The sequence below is a fragment of the Scyliorhinus torazame genome, chromosome 12 (assembly GCF_047496885.1).
Source record: "Scyliorhinus torazame isolate Kashiwa2021f chromosome 12, sScyTor2.1, whole genome shotgun sequence".
Classification (NCBI taxonomy): Eukaryota; Metazoa; Chordata; class Chondrichthyes; order Carcharhiniformes; family Scyliorhinidae; genus Scyliorhinus; species Scyliorhinus torazame.
Genome location: NC_092718.1, coordinates 41,212,672 through 41,231,989, shown reverse-complemented (window position 1 = coordinate 41,231,989; position 19,318 = coordinate 41,212,672). Strand labels below are relative to the sequence as shown.

At 46.9% G+C, this 19,318-nt stretch overlaps 1 protein-coding gene across 4 annotated transcripts in view; it reads left to right on the top strand.

Moving 5' to 3' along the window:
- tex9 (testis expressed 9) overlaps nucleotides 1-19,318 on the top strand; it is a 138,487-nt gene that overhangs the window by 77,572 nt on the left and 41,597 nt on the right. For 3 of the 4 annotated variants that reach the window (XM_072470746.1, XM_072470745.1, XM_072470747.1), the window contains exon 8: nucleotides 9,051-9,133. The exons of the other annotated variant lie outside the window; for it this stretch is intronic. In XM_072470746.1, the coding sequence (XP_072326847.1) occupies nucleotides 9,051-9,133 (83 nt within the window). The remainder of the gene's footprint in view (nucleotides 1-9,050; nucleotides 9,134-19,318) is intronic. 4 annotated transcript variants of the gene reach the window in all.

Here is a 19,318-nt window from a genome sequence, read left to right as displayed (position 1 = left end):
CCTGTAGTGCCGGGCATGACCAAAACATATGGGTATGATTCGCTGGGCTTCTCGAGCACCTCGCACACCTATCCTCCACCCCAAAAAATTTACTGATCCGTGTTCCAGTCATATGTGCCCTGTGTAATACCTTAAACTGAATCAGGCTTAGCCTGGCACACGAGGACGACGAGTTTACCCTGCTTAGGGCATCTGCCCACAGCCCCTCCTCGATCTCCTCCCCTAGCTCTTCTTCCCATTTCCCTTTTAGTTCATCCACCATATTCTCCCCTTCGTCCCTCATTTCCCTATATATATCTGACACCTTACCATCCCCCACCCATTTCTTTGAGATCACTCTGTCCTGCACCTCTTGTGTCGGGAGCTGCGGAAATTCCCTCACCTGTTGCCTCGCAAAAGCCCTCAATTGCATATACCTGAATGCATTCCCTTGGGGCAACCCGTATTTCTCGGTCAGCGCTCCCAGACTCGCGAACTTCCCATCCACAAATAGATCTTTCAGTTGCGTTATTCCTGCTCTTTGCCACATTCCATATCCCCCATCCATTCCCCCCGGGGCAAACCTATGGTTGTTTCTTATCGGGGACCCCCCCAATGCTCCAGTCTTTCCCCTATGTCGTCTCCACTGTCCCCAAATCTTCAGTGTAGCTACCACCACCGGGCTTGTGGTGTGGTTCCTCGGTGAGAACGGCAATGGGGCTGTCACCATAGCCTGCTGGCTAGTCCCCCTACAGGACGCCCTCTCTAATCTCTTCCACGCCGCTCCCTCCTCCTCTCCCATCCACTTACTCACCCATGACGCTCTTTTCTATCCTTTTAAAAAAAGCCTTCGTGATCACCACCGGGAGGAACTGAAACACAAAGAGGAATCTCGGGAGGACCACCATCTTAACCGCCTGCACCCTCCCTGCCATTGACAGGGCTACCATATCCCATCTCTTGAAATCATCCTCCATCTGTTCCACCAACCGCGTTAAATTTAGCCTGTGCAATGTGCCCCAATTCTTAGCTATCTGGATCCCCAGGTAACGAAAGTCCCTTGTTACCTTCCTCAACGGTAGGTCCTCTATTTCTCTACTCTGCTCCCCTGGATGCACCACAAACAGCTCACTCTTCCCCATGTTCAATTTATACCCTGAGAAATCCCCAAACTCCCCAAGTATCTGCATTATTTCTGGCATCCCCTCCGCCGGATCCGCCACATATAGTAGCAAATCATCCGCATACAAAGATACCCGGTGTTCTTCTCCTCCCCTAAGTACTCCCCTCCATCTCTTGGAACCCCTCAGCGCTATCGCCAGGGGCTCAATTGCCAGTGCAAACAGTAATGGGGACAGAGGACATCCCTGCCTTGTCCCTCTATGGAGCCGAAAATATGCCGATCCCCGTCCATTCGTGACCACACTCGCCACTGGGGCCCTATACAATAGCTGCACCCATCTAACATACCCCTCTCCAAAACCAAATCTCCTCAACACCTCCCACAAATAATCCCATTCGACTCTATCGAATGCTTTCTCGGCATCCATCGTCACTACTATCTCCGTTTCACCCTCTGGTGGGGCCATCATCATTACCCCTAATAGCCTCCGTATATTCGTGTTCAGCTGTCTCCCCTTCACAAACCCAGTTTGGTCCTCGTGAACCACCCCCGGGACACATTCCTCTATTCTCATTGCCATTACCTTGGCCAGGACCTTGGCATCCACATTTAGGAGGGAAATAGGTCTATAGGACCCGCATTGTAGCGGGTCCTTTTCCTTCTTTAAGAGAAGCGATATCGTTGCTTCAGACATAGTCGGGGGCAATTGTCCCCTTTCCTTTGCCTCATTAAAGGTCCTCGTCAGTACCGGGGCGAGCAAGTCCAAATATTTTCTGTAGAATTCAACTGGGAATCCGACCGGTCCCGGGGCCTTTCCCGTCTGCATATTCCTAATTCCTTTCACCACTTCTTCTACCTCGATCTGTGCTCCCAGTCCCACCCTTTCCTGCTCTTTCACCTTGGGAATTTCCAGCCGATCCAAAAAGTCCACCATTCTCTCCCTCCCATCCGGGGGTTGAGCTTCATATAATTTTTTATAAAATGTCTTGAACACTTCATTCACTCTCTCCGCTCCCCGCTCCATCTCTCCTTCCTCGTCCCTCACTCCCCCTATTTCCCTCGCTGCTCCCCTTTTCCTCAATTGGTGTGCCAGCAATCTGCTCGCCTTCTCCCCATATTCATACTGTACACCCTGCGCCTTCCTCCATTGTGCCTCTGCAGTGCCTGTAGTCAGCAAGTCAAATTCCACATGCAGCCTTTGCCTTTCCCTGTACAATCCCTCCTCCGGTGCTTCCGCATATTGTCTGTCCACCCTCAAAAGTTCTTGCAGCAACCGCTCCCGTTCCTTACTCTCCTGCTTCCCTTTATGTGCCCTTATTGATATCAGCTCCCCCCTAACCACCGCCTTCAACGCCTCCCAGACCACTCCCACCTGGACCTCCCCATTGTCATTGAGTTCCAAGTACTTTTCAATACATCCCCTCACCCTTAGACACTCCCCCTCATCCGCCATTAGTCCCATGTCCATTCTCCAGGGTGGGCGCCCTCCTGCTTCCTCCCCTATCTCCAAGTCCACCCAGTGTGGGGCATGATCCGAAATGGCTATAGCCGTATATTCCGTTCCCCTCACCTTCGGGATCAATGCCCTACCCAGCACAAAAAAGTCTATGCGCGAATAGACTTTATGGACATAGGAGAAAAACGAGAACTCCTTACTCCTAGGTCTACTGAATCTCCACGGGTCCACACCTCCCATCTGCTCCATAAAATCTTTCAGCACCTTGGCTGCTGCCGGCCTCCTACCAGTCCTGGACTTCGACCTATCCAGCCCTGGTTCCAACACCGTGTTAAAGTCTCCCCCCATTATCAGCTTTCCCGTCTCTAGGTCCGGAATGCGTCCTAGCATTCGCCTCATAAAATTGGCATCATCCCAGCTCGGGGCATACACGTTTACCAAAACCACCATCTCTCCCTGTAGTTTACCACTCACCATCACGTATCTGCCCCCGTTATCCGCCACTATAGTCTTTGCCTCGAACATTACCCGCTTCCCCACTAATATAGCCACCCCCCTGTTTTTCGCATCCAGCCCCGAATGGAACACCTGCCCCACCCATCCTTTGCGCAGCCTAACCTGGTCTATCAGTTTCAGGTGCGTTTCCTGTAACATAACCACATCTGCTTTAAGTTTCTTAAGGTGTGCGAGTACCCGTGTCCTCTTTATCGGCCCGTTGAGCCCTCTCACGTTCCACGTGATCAGCCGAGTTGGGGGGCTTCCCACCCCCCCCCCCCTTGCCGATTAGCCATCATCTTTTTCCAGCTTCTCACCCAGTTCCCACGCAGCTGTATCTCCCCCAGGCGGTGCCTCCCCGCCCATCCTCTCCCGTACCCACTCCCCCCTTTCCCCAGCAGCAGCAACCCAATAATTCCCCCCTCCCACCCCCCCCGCTAGACCCCCCGCTAGCGTAATTACTCCCCCCATGTTGCTCCCAGAAGTCAGCAAACTCTGGCTGACCTCGGCTTCCCCCCGTGACCACGGCTCGCACCGTGCGACGCCCCCTCCTTCCTGCTTCTCTATTCCCGCCATAATTATCATAGCGCGGGAACCAAGCCCGCGCTTCTCCCTTGGCCCCGCCCCCCATGACCAACGCCCCATCTCCTCTCCCTCCCCACCGCCCCCCATCACCACCTGTGGGAGAGAGAAAAGTTACCATACCGCAGGATTAGAACATAAAACCCCTCTTCGCCCCCCACATTCGCCCCACCACTTTGTCCAAACGTTCTTTTTAATAATCCACTCATTCCAGTTTTTCTTCTACAATAAAAGTCCACGCTTCATCCGCCGTCTCAAAGTAGTGGTGCCTCCCTTGATATGTGACCCACAGTCTTGCCGGTTGCAGCATTCCAAATTTTATCTTCCTTTTATGAAGCACCGCCTTGGCCCGATTAAAGCTCGCCCTCCTTCTCGCCACCTCCGCACTCCAGTCTTGATAAACGCGGATCACCGCGTTCTCCCATTTACTGCACCGAGTTCTCTTCGCCCATCTAAGGACCATTTCTCTATCTTTGAAACGGAAGAATCTCACCACTATGGCTCTGGGAGTCTCTCCTGCTCTCGATCCTCGCGCCATAACTCGGTACGCTCCCTCCACCTCCAACGGACCCGCCGGGGCCTCCGCTCCCATTAACGAGTGCAGCATCGTGCTCACATATGCCCCGACGTCCGCCCCCTCCACACCTTCAGGAAGACCAAGAATCCTCAGGTTGTTCCTCCTTGCGTTGTTTTCCAGTGCCTCCAACCTCTCCACACATCGTTTCTGATGTGCCTCCTGTATCTCCGTCTTCACCACCAGGCCCTGTATATCGTCCTCATTCTCGGCTGCCTTCGCCTTCACGACCCGAAGCTCCCGCTCCTGGGTCTTTTGTTCCTCCTTTAGCCCTTCGATCGCCTGTAGTATCGGGGCCAACAGTTCTTTCTTCATTTCCTTTTTTATCTCCTCCACGCAGCATTTCAAGAACTCTTGTTGTTCAGGGCCCCATATGAAACTGCCACCTTCCGACGCCATCTTGGTTTTAGCTTGCCTTCCTTGCCGCTGTTCCAAAGGATCCGCTGCAATCCGGCCACTTTCCTCTCCTTTTTCCATCCGTGTCCAGGGGGAATTCCCTTCTGGTTTACCGCACGGTGTTTTTTGCCGTTAAAATTGCCGTTGGGGCTCCTTTCAAGAGCCCAAAAGTCCGTTCCACCGGGAGCTGCCGAAACGTGCGACTTAGCTGGTCATCGCCGCACCCGGAAGTCCTGATCCACATCTCTAAATCACCCTCAATCCCCAGCCTCCGTATTTTCTGCAATAGCCTACCGTGGGGAACCTTATCAAACGCTTTACTGAAATCCATATACACCACATCAACTGCTCTACCCTCGTCTACCTGTTCAGTCACCTTCTCAAAGAACTCGATAAGGTTTGTGAGGCATGACCTACCCTTCACAAAGCCATGCTGACTATCCCTGATCATATTATTCCTATCTAGATGATTATAAATCTTGTCTCTTATAATCCCCTCCAAGACTTTACCCACTACAGACGTGAGGCTCACCGGTCTACATCCACATGTTCTGGGCGTGCAAGATTGCAGAGGTTCGCGGACATGATGTCTGAGGTGCTGGGTGTGGAGGTGGTCCCGAGTCCAGAGGTGTCAGAAGACCTGGGAGTCCAGAGGGTGAGAGAGGCCAATGTCTTGGCCTTTGCCTCCCTGATAGTCCGGAGGCAGATTTTGCTCGGGTGACAGGACTCGGAGCCGCCGAAAGCGGGGGGGGTGGGTGAGCGATCTGGCAGAATTCCTGAGGCTGGAGAAGGTCAAGTTCGTCTTGAGGGGGTCGGATGGGTTCACTCGGATTCCGGGTGGAAGCCGTTTATTGATTTTGTTAAGATAAACCTATTTGTGACAATTATAAAGATTATTATATTATTATTATCTTTAAGGAGGTTTGAGGGGTCAGTGGGGGAGGGGTTAAGGAGTTTAAAATGGGGAAGGCGGGATGTGAGAAGGGGGTCGTATTAGCGGAGCGGGGCAGAGTGAGTGTTGGTTGTTTATAATGTCGTTTGAGGGGCGACACGGTAGCGCAGTGGTTAGCACTGCTGCCTCACGGCACATGGACCTGGGTTCGATCCCGGCCCCAGGTCACTGTCCGTGTGGAGTTTGCACATTCTCCCCGTGTCTGCATGGGTTTCACCCCCTCAACCCAAAGATGTGCAGGATAGGTGGATTGGCCACACTAAATTGCCCCTTAATTGGGGTAAAAAAAAAATTGGGTACTCTAAATTTAAAAATATAATATTGTTGTTTAGTTCTTCTGCTTTTGTTTGTTTATATCAAAATGCCTTGAATAAAATATTTTTAAAAAAAAAAGGAATGAAAGCCAATGCCTTCAAGAGAAGCGATAGATTTGGAGTTTCTGTGTCATAATTTTGTTTTACTAGTGCAACCAGTGTAATTTTAAACACAAATTACATTTAGCACAACTTGGGTTTCTCCAATCTTTTAAATGGGTTGTAAGAAGCAGGCCAGAAAGATGGTTATGCCATCCGGTGAATTAATCAACATTGGAAATTTCTGTTAATTGCGTTAGTTCGCAGACCAAGGATAGTACAAAAATTACACTGGACTAAATTTTGGTGCAGGAACACCATTAGGAACATTTTGAAAGGTCTTTCTTCTTAAAAAAAAAAAGCACTATTGTATCCCTACTTACCTGGAGTTTGAGTGGAAAATCAAGATGGGAATATCACTTTTCAAAAGGGCCAGAATAACCAAGTGCGCCCAATGCAGAAACTGTCCAGAATCCTAGAATCCTTACAGTGCAGAAGAAGGCCATTCAGCCCATCAAGTCTTCTGAATTCAGCCCACCAAGCCCACTCCCCCACCTTATTCCCATAACCTGCTGAACCTACACATCTTTGGACACGAAGGGGCAATTTTAACATGACCAATCCACCTAAGTTGCACATCTTTGGACTGTGGGAAACCACAGCATCCAGAGGAAACCTTTGCAGGGGAAGAAAGTGCAAACTCCACACAGAGTGACCCAAGGCCGGGTCCCTGATGCCGTGACACTTGTGCCACTGGGAATGATTTTAGTTTGGTTCACTGATACACCACATGCTACAGTTACCTAGTAAACTATGCTGGAAGACTCCTATCGCAGGAAAATGCTCTTGTACGTATGTCTCATATAGCCTCCCCTGTTTTCTTGTGTGTTTTGTGACTATGGAATTTTGAGTTCTTCTTTGATCTAAGGAGCTCTGCTGGTATCTGACTTGAGCTGGAAAATGCTCCCCATTCCTTTTTTGGATCAAATTGTGCTTGTAGGTCTGCATTTCTTACTGCAACATTTGTTCCATCCTTTGCCATATATAAAATCCCATCACCTCTGGAATGCCTCGGTTACTTTGAAATTTCAATGTTGGCAAATGTTCTGAAGTATCTGCAGTCTTATTTTGTAAAGTGGGTGGTTCTGCTTGAGGGGAATTAAGATATTCCTTCCTTTGATTTAAATAAGATTTAGATTATAGGCAGGCTTTCACATCCTGCTCCTAAGGCAGCTGTTAGTAACAACTTGTAGTTGGACCACCTGTTAGACTTTGGACCCCAACCACTCACCCGTACCCCTTTTCTGTCATGGTTGAAATGAAGAATTTGCTACATGAAAACTGAGACTTTCAGCCCATTGAAGGCGAGTGGGGGGGCAAGCTAGCTGGGAAAGTTGTGGAACAGGTTGCCATTTTGACCCGCTATTAGGGTCCCGCTAAATTAAAAGTGATTCTTTGCTGTAGTTGGTGCATCATTGTACCCCAACCCCTCCCTTTTTGGTTGGAGAACCTGGAGGCAGGCCTCTTGATCTGCGAAAGAGCAACCACAAAGCATGCAAATCAAGGAATCGGGTTCCTTACTCAGTAATGGTCCTGCTTTAACACCTCCCAGGGTTGAGACATCTACTCGATAACTTGAAAATACACCGAAGGTCGAGAATGACAAGGTCCCGGAAGTGTGCAGGCAACCAGCGAGAAACAGATATCCACCTGATCATGTCTTATTGGCTGTGTTAATACAATGTAAGCATATGATGTCTGCACTTGTATATCGGTGTAGATTACTTTGTTAATATCCTAGTTACGTTGGACCTTAGACGTAAAGAGTGATGAATGTTATATATGTGGGTTATTGTAGTAGTGTGCAATGGCTCTTTAAGATCTGAGTCATGTTCCCCTCGAGCAGAACCACCCACTTTACAAAATAAGTCTGCAGGTATGACTTATGTGACGTCACGGCTACTTCGCAGGCATTTAGGGCGTCTAGTGCCAAACATTGTACAGTGAAGACCTATTCTATAAACCTCTGTTAATCCTATATCATATCATAGAATTAGCGGTGCAGAAGAAGGCCATTCGGCCCATCGAGTCTGCACCGGCTCTTGGAAAGAGCACCCTACCACGCGCACATGGGGAGGACGTGCAGACTCTGCACAGACAGTGACCCAAGCCGGGAATCGAACCTGGGACCCTGGAGCTGTGAAGCAATTGTGCTATCCACAATGCTACCGTGCTGCCCTTGTATCTTGTATCAAACTCACATGCTTCTGTATTTCTAATTCTTTTGTCATGCTTGTCTAAAGATACAATAGATATCTCTTACTTTTCTAGTTGCAAAGCTTATACTCATCTAACTGAATGGAAGAAAAATCCATTTACTATTCTAATTTTGTGGATTTCATCATTTTTTAAATTCATTAACTGGGACGTTGCTGGCTAAGCCAGCATTTATTGCCATCCCTAGTTGCCCTTGAGAATGTGGTGTAGGTACTCCCACAGTGCTATTAAGGAGGGAGTTCCAGGATTTTGACCCAGCAACCGTGAAGGAACAACAATAGATTTCCAAGTTAGGATGGCGAGTGACTTGGAGGGGAACTTGCAGTGATGGTGATCCCAGGTACGTACTGCCCCTGTCATTTTAGACAGTAGCAGTCGTGGGTTTGGAAAGTGCTGCGCAAGGAGTCTTGGTGGGTTCCTGCAGTGCACCTTGTAGACGGTACACATGGCTGCTACTGTTTGTCAATGTTGGAGGGAGTGAATGCTTGTGGGAGGCATACCAATCAAGCAGGCTGCTTTGTCCTGGATGGTGTTCATGCCTTGTAGATGGTGGACAGGCTTTGGAGAGGGAGGCGGGGGGGGTGACAGGAGGTGAGTTACTTGCCACAGGATTCCTACCTACTCTTGTAGCTACAGTGTTTATATTACTAGTCGTTAATGTTGCTCGTCCAGTTCAGTTTCTGGTCAGTGGTAACTGGCGCAAATGTTAATAATCTGATTTTTCTTTTGAAAGGTAACCATTTAATAGTATATGTACTTTAAGGGATACCTTTCTTTGAAAGCCCTTGTTTTTTAAAATTCTGTTGAATTATATTAGTTACACAAAGAATTATGAAAATGTATTCCTTAATCTGAATTCACAGAGGCCCAGATACGATTTCTGAAAGCAAAACTACGAGTAATGCAGGAGGAACTGGATAGATTAGCTCATGAATACAACAAGAAGGTGAGGCTTTAAACATGTAATTACACAGGGTATCAGAAGTATTCACCATCAGTGGTTTGGATGTTTCATAGAATTATCATAGAATTTACAGTGCAGAAGGAGGCCATTCGATTCGGCCCATCGAGTCTGCATCGACTCTTAGAAAGAGCACCCTACCCAAGCCCACACCACCCTATCTCCATAACCCAGTAACCCCACTCATCCAACACTAAGGGAAATTTTGGACACTAAGGGCGTGGCCAATTCAATTAACCTGCACATCTTTGGACTGTGGGAGGAAATTGTGCTAACCACTATGCTACCGTGCTGCCCCATGTTCTCCAAATCGAAAATATTTTCTAAATGTCATAATCAAATACTAATAATATTACTGTTGAGTATGAAGTATATGTTGAATACATGATTATTAACTAATTGTGAGCTGCTATTTAAGAATAAACAACTTGGGGAAGGTTTGATATAGGAAGACTACCCCACAATTCACAAAATGGAGGACAAAACAGTCAAAGGATGAACTACATTTTAAAATTTAGGAAAACTATTGGTAATTTTGTGCAGTAAGGCTCTGGTTTGGAGTCTTGCCAATGAGGCAGGCAGATGTAGACGTGGCACTCTTATATCATAGCCCTGTCTATGGCGATGCTTTTCAAAATTGACCCCTGATATAAAAGTTAAATGCAACTAAAAATCCATTTCAGCTAAACACTGAAAATAATGATGATAAACAGAATGCTGAATTTGGGTTTTGGCTTTGCTCTCATGCACACAAAATAAAACATTGATCAACAGAGAATGGTGAGCATAAATTATACGGACACAACAGAGGCCGTTTATTTTGTTTAAAAGGATCTATTACTTCTGTATTGTTTGTGTTTTTGTTAAAATATGTAACAATTCCCTCTCTCCGTGTTTTTCCTGCGACAAATGTTACTAGCTACAAACCTATTGTAGATGAGCAATAACCTGCTTCCACACCAATGCAAATGTAGCATTATTTACAGAGTCTTTCATGACCTTGAGGTGCCCCAAAGTGTTTCACATTCAATTAAGTACTTTTGAAGTCTGGCGGCACGATAGCACAGTGGTTAGCACTGTTGCTTCACAGCACCAGTGGTTAGCACTGTTGCTTCACAGTGCCAGGGTTCCAGGTTCGATTCCCAGCTTGGGTCACTGTCTGTGCAGAGTCTGCATGTTCTCCCCGTGTCTGCGTGGGTTTCCTCCCACAAGTCCCAAAATACGTGCTGTTAGGTGAATTGGACATTCTCAATTCTCCCTCTGCGTACCCGAACAGGCGCCGGAATGTGGCGACTAGGGGCTTTTCACACTAACTTCATTGCAGTGTTAATGTATGCCTACTTGTGACAATAAAGATTATTATTATTACAACCGTAGCATGTAGGGAAATATTGCATCAACCAATTTGCACGCAGATAGGTTAAACAAACCGCAAGATTAATTACCAAATAATTTGTTTTTAGTTCTGGTGATTGAAGGATAAATATGGGTCAAGATAGCAAGAGAAATCCCCAGATCCTCTTTGAATAATGCTATGGGATCTTTTCTGTCCACAAGATGGAAGAATAATGCTCCTTTGTCAAATGCTAGGATGCTTACAACATCAGCCCAGTAGCACCACTCTGAGAAGGTGTTCAGCCTTTGAAAATTTTGAAGAGTAGGTGGATTGATTACGAAATGATGGTTGTGAGACTTTAAGTTGAGTTGGAATGCTTAAGCCAGAAGCAGAAGAAATTCTGCTCCCCAACTAAATAACTGGAAGTAAGCTGGTGATATGTAATCTAAGTATGTTTTACGTGAGTTAGAAGTCTAATGTAGAGAATCTCTCAAGACTGATGTCACAGACCTGCAGCACTTTATATAAGTTTTTAATGGCATTAAATATATTAGTTTTCCTGTGGTGGTGTTCTTTCAAAACTGTAGTATGCAATACTTTACATTTCATTTACAGATAGCAATGCAGGTTCTTTTGTCCAAGATATTTAAAGGGGCATAGTAGCACAGTGGTTAGCACTGTTGCTTCACAGCTCCAGGGTCCCAGATTTGATTCCGGATTGGGTCACTGTCTGTGCGGAGTCTGTACGTTCTCCTCGTGTCTGCGTGGGTTTCCTCCGGGTACTCCGGTTCCTCCCACAGTCCAAAGATGTGCAGGTTAGGTAAATTGGCCACGCTAAATTTCCCTTAGTGTCCAAAAAGGTTAAGTGGGGTTACTGGGTTACGGGAAAGGGTGGAGGTGTGGACTTAAGGATGCTCTTTCCAAAAGCCGGTTCAGACTTGATGGGCCAAATGGCCTCCTTCTGCACTGTAAATTCTATGATATTAAGTGATTTGAATAGTTGGACACAATCATGGGCAGAGGTTGCTGAGCCAGTGGAATGTTTATCTATAAATAGTGGCATCCAGTTAACAAAGTAAAGATATCCTATCTTGGCTTACCCTCAGCTTCTTGAGGACTACATTATTTTTCAAATCTTTAGAAAATGAACATTTAATTATTCCACTCTCCACTCCCCAAAGAGTCTCCCTAATCCACTAAAGCAGCTTGCATTGACCAGGCAGGTAGAAAACAAGGATTATATTTATTTATGATCTCAAGCTCTGCACTACCCGAAGGATCTTCATCTCCGACCTGCTCCCAGTTTGGGGTTTCTATACTAGAGGTCTGATTTCCCCCAGTTAAGACGGAAATCCTGCCCCCTTGTTACCAGAGGATCTCATTCAGAGGAGGTCACCTGGAATCTGGGGCTGGTTTAGCACACTGGGCTAAATTGCTGGCTTTTAAAGACGATCAAGGCAGGCCACCAGCACGGTTCAATTCCCGTACCAGCCTTCCCGAACAGGTGCCGGAATGTGGTGAGTAGGGGCTTTTCACAGTAGCTTCATTGAAGCCTACTTGTGACAATAAGCGATTTTCATTTCATTTCATCTAATTGTCCTACTACCGTGACCTCCTTGAGGGTTATAACATCCACCCTCCACCCCCAAGTCCGGAAATATTTCTATGTCTGCGGCCAGGTCTAATGGTGCCTTCGGCGTACTAGCCCAGAACAGCCGTCGAGGGCCGAACGTGTGGCATCTGGTGGCGTGTACTGAACTGGGGAGCGGCACTACCACGTGGAGCGTCTCGGCAAGATGGTAGGCATGCAGTGATCAGTGTCAAAGAACAAAGAAAATGACAGCACAGGAACAGGCCCTTTGGCACTCCAAGCCTGCGCCGACCATGCTGACATCTGAACTAAAACCCTCTACCTTTCTAGGGACCATATCCCTCTATTCCCATCCTATTCATGTATTTGTCAAGACGCCACTTAAACGTCATTACCGTATCTGCCTCCCTCCCGCAGCGAGTTCCAGGCTCCCATCACCCTCAGTGTGAAAAGCTTGTCTTGTACATCTCCTTTAAACCTTACCCCATACAACTTAAACCTATGCCCCCTAGTAATTGACTATTCCACCCTTGGAAAAAGCTTCTGGCAATCCTTATAATCTTGTAGACTCCTATCAGGTCGCCCCTCAACCTCCTTCGTTCCAAAGAGAAAAAAACAAGTTTCTCCCAGCTCTCCTCATAGCTAATGCTCTCCATACCAGGGCAACATTCTGGTAAATCTTTTCTGTACCCTCTCCAATGCCTCCACATCCTTCTGGTAGTATGGCGATGAGAAATGAACACCATATTCCAAGTGCAGCCTAACTAAGGTTCTATGAAGCAACACTGTTGGCTCCAGAGGTGGCAATATGTCCATGTTGATCTCGGAATCAAAGTACAGTGGGTCTTCATCCGGCATTTTGGCGTCATCTACATGTGAAATCGGCTGCTTAGCAGCAGGTGCGGCCGGGATCAACAGTGGTGACTGGGGCAGAGGTTTCAGTTCGAAAACTCCGGAATCGGATCTTGCGTCTCTTGGATACCCCCTCGGAGGTGATCCATATGTCGGTTCGATTTGCGTCCTTGTGCCCTTACGCGATATGAGACCGGTCCAGTCTGGGCCAACACGATGCCTAGTGTCCACATGAATACTTCTGCAAAGTTTCGGACATACACTAGGTCTCCTAGCGTGAAGGTGCATAAGGGCAAACATCGCCCGGCGTCAGCCTCGGCCCGATTCTGGCCCCGGCTCATTTTCCCGCCAATGTCCGAGAGGGCTAAACTCAAAAATGTCACAGGCGATGGCCCATCAACAATTTGGCCGGAGCGACCCCCATCATGGTGTGCTGCATCGTCGTGTAATAAAAAAAACCCCGCCAGCCGTGTCTCCCAAGACCCTGAGGTCTGCTTCTTCATTCCGTTTTTAAAAATCTGGACGGCGCGTTCCACCAATCCATTCAACACTGGATGGTACGGGGCGGTGTGTATGTGTCATATCCCGTTGGAGGCCATTAATGCATCAAACTCCACATTTGTAAATGCTGTCCCATTATCTGAGACCAACACCTATAATAATAATAATCTTTATTAATGTCACAAGTAGGCTGACATTAACACTGCAGTGAAGTTACTGTGAAAACCCCCTAGCCGCCACCCTCCAGCCTCTGTTCGGATACACTGAGGAAGAATTCAGAATGTCGTTCAATTCACCGAACAAGCAAGTCTTTCGGGTCCAAAGATGTGCGGGTTAGGTGGATTGGTCACGCTAAATTGCCCCGTAGTGTCCAAAAGTTAGGTGGGGTTTCTGGGTTACGGGTTTAGGTGGAGGTGTGGGCTTAGATCAGGTGGCCTTTCAGGAGCCGGCGTAGACCCGATGGGCTGAATGGCCTCCGTCTGCCCTGTAAATTCTATGATTCTATGACTTGTGGGAGGAAACCGGAGCACCCGGAGGAACCCCACCCAGACACAGGGAGAAAGTGCAGACTCCGCACGGTGACCCAAGCCGGGAATCAAAACTGGGTCCCTGGCGTTGTGAAGTAACAGTGCTAACCACTGTGCTACCGTGCCGCCCATGCGTGCTGAAAGATTGCCTCAGTCTGTCAATGGTGGCTCAAGCCATCGTGCTGTGCATTTTGTATACCTCCATCCACTTGGAATGTGCATTTACGATGATGAGGACTATCGTCCCCCTGGAATAGTCCTGCAAAATCGATGTGGAGACGGGACCAAGGTCAGCCCTGCCATCCCATCCTCGTCACCAGTGTAGAATCCGTTAAAGCAGCTTGCATTGACCAGGCAGGTAGAAAACAAGGATTATATTTATTTATGATATCGCGCTCTCCACTACCTGAAGGGTCTTCATCTCCGACCCGCTTCCAGGTCGTGGTTTTTATATCAGAGGTCTGATTCCTCCAGTTAAGGGGGAAATCCCATCTCCTCGTTACTGGGGGAGCTCATAGTCAGAGGAGGTCACCTGGAATCTAATTGTCCTGATACCGTGACCGTTTTAAGGGTTATAACATCTACCTTAATTTGTGATCAGCATTATTATTCCACAAATCTTTTAATGAGACATAGGCGTACAAATACAGAGAACAATTTCTCTCTCTGTGACAGTATCTCTGACACTGCATACTAGTGTATATATATATATATATTTTTTAACTTTTAAAACTCAATCTCACCTCATAAGAAGTAAACTTGGGTAGTTAAAAGCTTTTGTATGGGTTAGGGATGGCACAATAGTGCAGTGGTTAGCATAGCTGCCTCATGGCACTGAGGACCCGGATTCAATCCCAGCCCCAGGTCACTGTCCGTGTGGAGTTTGCACATTCTCCCCGTTTCTGCGTGGGTCTCACCCCCACAACCCAAAAGATGCGAAGGATAGGTGAATTGGTCATGCTAAATTGCCCTTAATTGGGGAAAAAAAAGAATTGGGTACTGTCAATTTTTTAAAAAATTAAGTTCTTGTATGGTTTAATAATTAAGCAAGAACAGTTGTTACCCTTGAATGTACAATACAACAAAAATATATTGTATTGGGTAAAGAGTGTAAATATTGTAAGAGTGAGACATATGCCGAAGATAAGTTGTACTTAGAAACAGTTTTATAATGTACTTAGAAACAGTTTTATAATGTTACATCTAACTTATCAATAGATTTCAAACAATCTCTTGTAAAAATTATCTGTAAATTACAAATAAAATATGAAATTAAATTCCTTCTGAGGGTGCCATTTTGATCTCAGCAACACAGGTCACTGTAAATACATTGATATAAAACATCTGTGAATATGGAAAATATTTCACATATGGTAGATATTATATGGATCAGGGCTAATTCTTTACATATTTGCCCCCACTGACTTTTTTTATTTTTAACAGAGTCAGTTTGTTTCCATGGGCCAATTTATCTGGCCCAAGACATCCTTTCCCCGCACAGTGCTTGATATTCTTTCTTAGATCCATCTCAGGAAAGTTTCAAACTCTGATTAACAATATAATTAATGGACTTCCATCCGGTGTCGGCCATGAACTGAGCGGTCGCACAAAAGTTGGTTCCCGTCTGGAAATTCTTTCTTGGACCTTTTTGACCCGATGAACAGCCACCAAACCCTGAAAGAAATCCACATAAATCTGACACCAATCAATAATCCGACTGAGCTGGGATGCGGGCAGACCATCAGACAGGACCTTTTGTGAAAGGACTGCACTGACCATCAACAAATATGTGAGCTGTAACGAGATCGGGGAGGTCCCTCGCTCCACATTCTGGGAGGCACTGAAGGTAGTGAGCAGAGTTCAGAGCATACAGGGTAAATAGGGATAGGGGGGCGAGGGCAGTCAGACAGCAGTTGATTATGGAGCTGCTCGCGGAGAGGAAAAGATTACAAATGGAGTTTGAACTGATCTCAGCCGGGAAGAATGTTCGCGGGAAAGAACCCCGGGATCCGTGGAACAGTCCTGCAGAGGGAGTGACAAGCAGATTTGCTGCCAAACCTCTTGTACCACTACTGGGCAGCAAACGTAGAAAAGGTGCGGGGTTGGCTGGGGGAGCCGGGGGCGGAGTGGGTACAAACAGAAGAGGCTTTGTGTATAGGAACGTCCCTGCAGGCACTGGTTACCGCCCCACTCCCATTCTCCCCGGCCAAATACTTGATGAGCCCAGTGGTGGTAGCATCACTGAAAACCTGGAACCGGCTTAGGCACCAGTTCAAGCTGAGGCATGTCCGTCTCAACCCCCATTTGTAACAATCACAGATTCATCCTGGCAAGAATGGACGCCATATACAAGACTTGGAGAAGGGAGAAAGTTATGTCGATGGCACAGTGACAACCTTGGCGGAACTAACTGAAAAGTTCCAGCTTCCGAAAGTGAGCGAGCACTGTTACCTCCAGAGACGGGACTTATTCCGCAAGGAGGCCCCCAGCGATCCCCCAGTTACCCAGGCAGACCCTACTAGACTGACTAATATCACAGGACGAATTAGAGGGGGGGGAGAAATGTGCAGACATGTATAAACGACGACTGGAGGAAACAAGGGCCCCACTGCACGGAACAAGAGAGGTGGGAAGAGGAGCTATGCATCGAGGTTGTGGGGGGGGGGGGGGGGGGGGGGGGGGGGGGCGGTGGACGGACTCTGGAGCGAGATCTTATATAGAGTGAACTCCAACACCTCATGCACAAGGCTGAGCGTGATGAAACTGAAGGTGATGCAGAGGACACACATGACCAGGATACTTATGAGCGGAATCTCCCCAGTAGTGCAAGACAGCTGTGAACGATGCCTGAGGGGGCCCGGTCAACCACACCCACATGTTCTGGTCCTGCCCAAAATTGGTCAGATTCTGGACCAAGTTCTTTGAAGTGGTCACTGGGGTCAAGGTGGAACCATGTCCATTGGTAGTGATTTTTTGGGTGTCGGAACAGCTGGAGCCCTTTGAGGGATGGGCGACCGACATTATGGCCTTCACCTCCCTAATAGCCCGGCGATGACTCCCACTTGGGTGGAGATCGGCAGTGCCACCTGAAGCCTCGGACTGGCTGGCAGACCTGGCGGAATTTCTCAGGCTAGAAAAAATGAAATTTGCCATCGGGGCCAGAAGAAGAGTTCCACTCCAGGTGGAGTCAGTTCGCCGCCATCTTTAAAGACCTGGGGGAAGAGTCAGGGAAATGAAAAATGAAAATCGCTTATTGTCACAAGTAGGCTTCAATGAAGTTACTGTGAAAGGCCCCTAGTCGCCACATTCCGGCTCCTGTTCGGAGAGGCTGATACGGGAATCGAACCGCACTGCTTGCCTGCTTTCAAAGCCAGCGATTTAGCCCAGTATGCTAAACCAGCCCCTAATGAAGTTACTGTGAAAAGCCCCTAGTCGCCACATTCCGGCGCCTGTTCGGGGAGGCTGGTACGGGAATTGAACTGTGCTGCTGGCCTGCCTTGGTCTGCTTTCAAAGCCAGCGATTTAGTCCTGTGCTAGGGGGAAATGGGAAATGAGGGGTGGGGGGGGGAGAAAGCTGGAGGAGGGAGAAAGACCAATGGGAGGGGTGGGGGGCAGCATTAACACCACTAAAACCTAGAAATAACAAACTGTTTGCACTACATCCATTGTATTGATGTTCACAAACTGTATGGTTTGATTAAAAATATAAATAACTAAACATTCCATCTCTCTCTTCCCCCCATTATTTGCATCATGCTGACCTTCCCATGATACTTGATCATCATACTATCAACATTCTTATGTGGAACTAGTCCTATCACTCATTCTTTAAAAAAAACCTACATTTCTAATGTAGGATGTGTCTTCTGAAAAAATGTTCGATAAGGTGCTGCACAAAAGGCTACTTAATAGGATAAGACCCCATGGTATTGGGGGTAGTATATTAGCATTTTTGAGCATAACTGATAGAAGACAGAGAATTGCGATAAGAGGGGTATTTTCAGGATGCAACCTGTAACTAGTGGAGAGCCATAGGGATCAGTGCTGGGGCCATAATTATTTACAATATAAATGACTTGGACACGGGAAGTGAATGTACTATTGCCAAGTTTCATGGATAACACAAAAATAGGTGGGAAGGCAAGTGGCAAGGATGACACAAAGAGTCTACAGAGGGACATTGTAGACAGCTTAGGTGAGTGGGCAAAAACTTGGCAGATGAAATTTAATGTAGGAAAATTTGAAGTTATGTACTTTGGAAGGAAGAATAATGGAGCTGAATATTATTTACATGGAGAAAGACTGCAGAAAACTGAGAACAGAGGGATTTGGTTGTCCTCATGCACAACTCACAAAAAGCTAGCATGGAAGTTCAGCAGATAGTAGGGAAGGTAAATGGAATGTTGGTCTTTATTTCAAAGGGAATGATGTATAAAAAACTATACAAGGCACTAGTTAGACCACACCTGTAATAGTGTGAACATTTATTGTCCCCATATTTAAGGAAAGATATACTGGCATTGGAGGGAACCAAAGAAGGTTCACTAGGTTGATCCGGGTATGGAGGGATTTTCTTTTGAGGAGAGGTTGCGTAGGTTAGGCCTGTACTCATTGGAGTTTAGAAGAATGAGAGGCAACCTTATTGAGACATATAGGATTCTCAGGGAGCTTGACAGGGTAGATGCTGAGAGGGTGTTTCCTCTTGTGGGAGAGTCTAGGACCAGAGGGCATAATCTCAGAGTAAGTGGTCACCCAGTTAAGACTCGGATGAGAAGGAATTTCTTCTCTCAAGAGGGTAGTGAATCTGGGGAATTCTTTACTGCAGAGGGCTGTAAAGGCTGGGTTGTTATATATTCAAGGCTGAGATAGACAGATTTTTAATGAGTAAGGGAATCAAGAGTTATGGGGATAAGGCAGGAAAGTAGAATTGAGAAATATCATATAAGATCAGGAAATGATCTCATTCAATAGCAGAGCAAATTCGATAGGCCTAATGGCCTACGTGTGCTCCTATGTCTTATGGTCTGTTATGGTCTTATGATTCTTGCAAGAATTAGGTACATCGAATATATCTGATATTTAGCAATATTTCTCCAGTTATTGGTATACACCAATTTTACTTGAGTTAAACCTAAACCTGAGCCTGGACATGAGCAAAATATAAGGAAAATGCTGTATACTGACCTTGGGTAAGGAACTTAACAAGCAACGTGGAGGTGTTGGTGTGGGAAGGAGAGAAGAAGATGCACAGTGGACTGGTCAGGATTATGCCAGGATGGGTAAGAGCAGTGCATAATCTTTCAATCAGCAGAAGATGGATAAGTGTTAGATGTTAAGAGGAAAATACAGCAGTCTATGGTTGT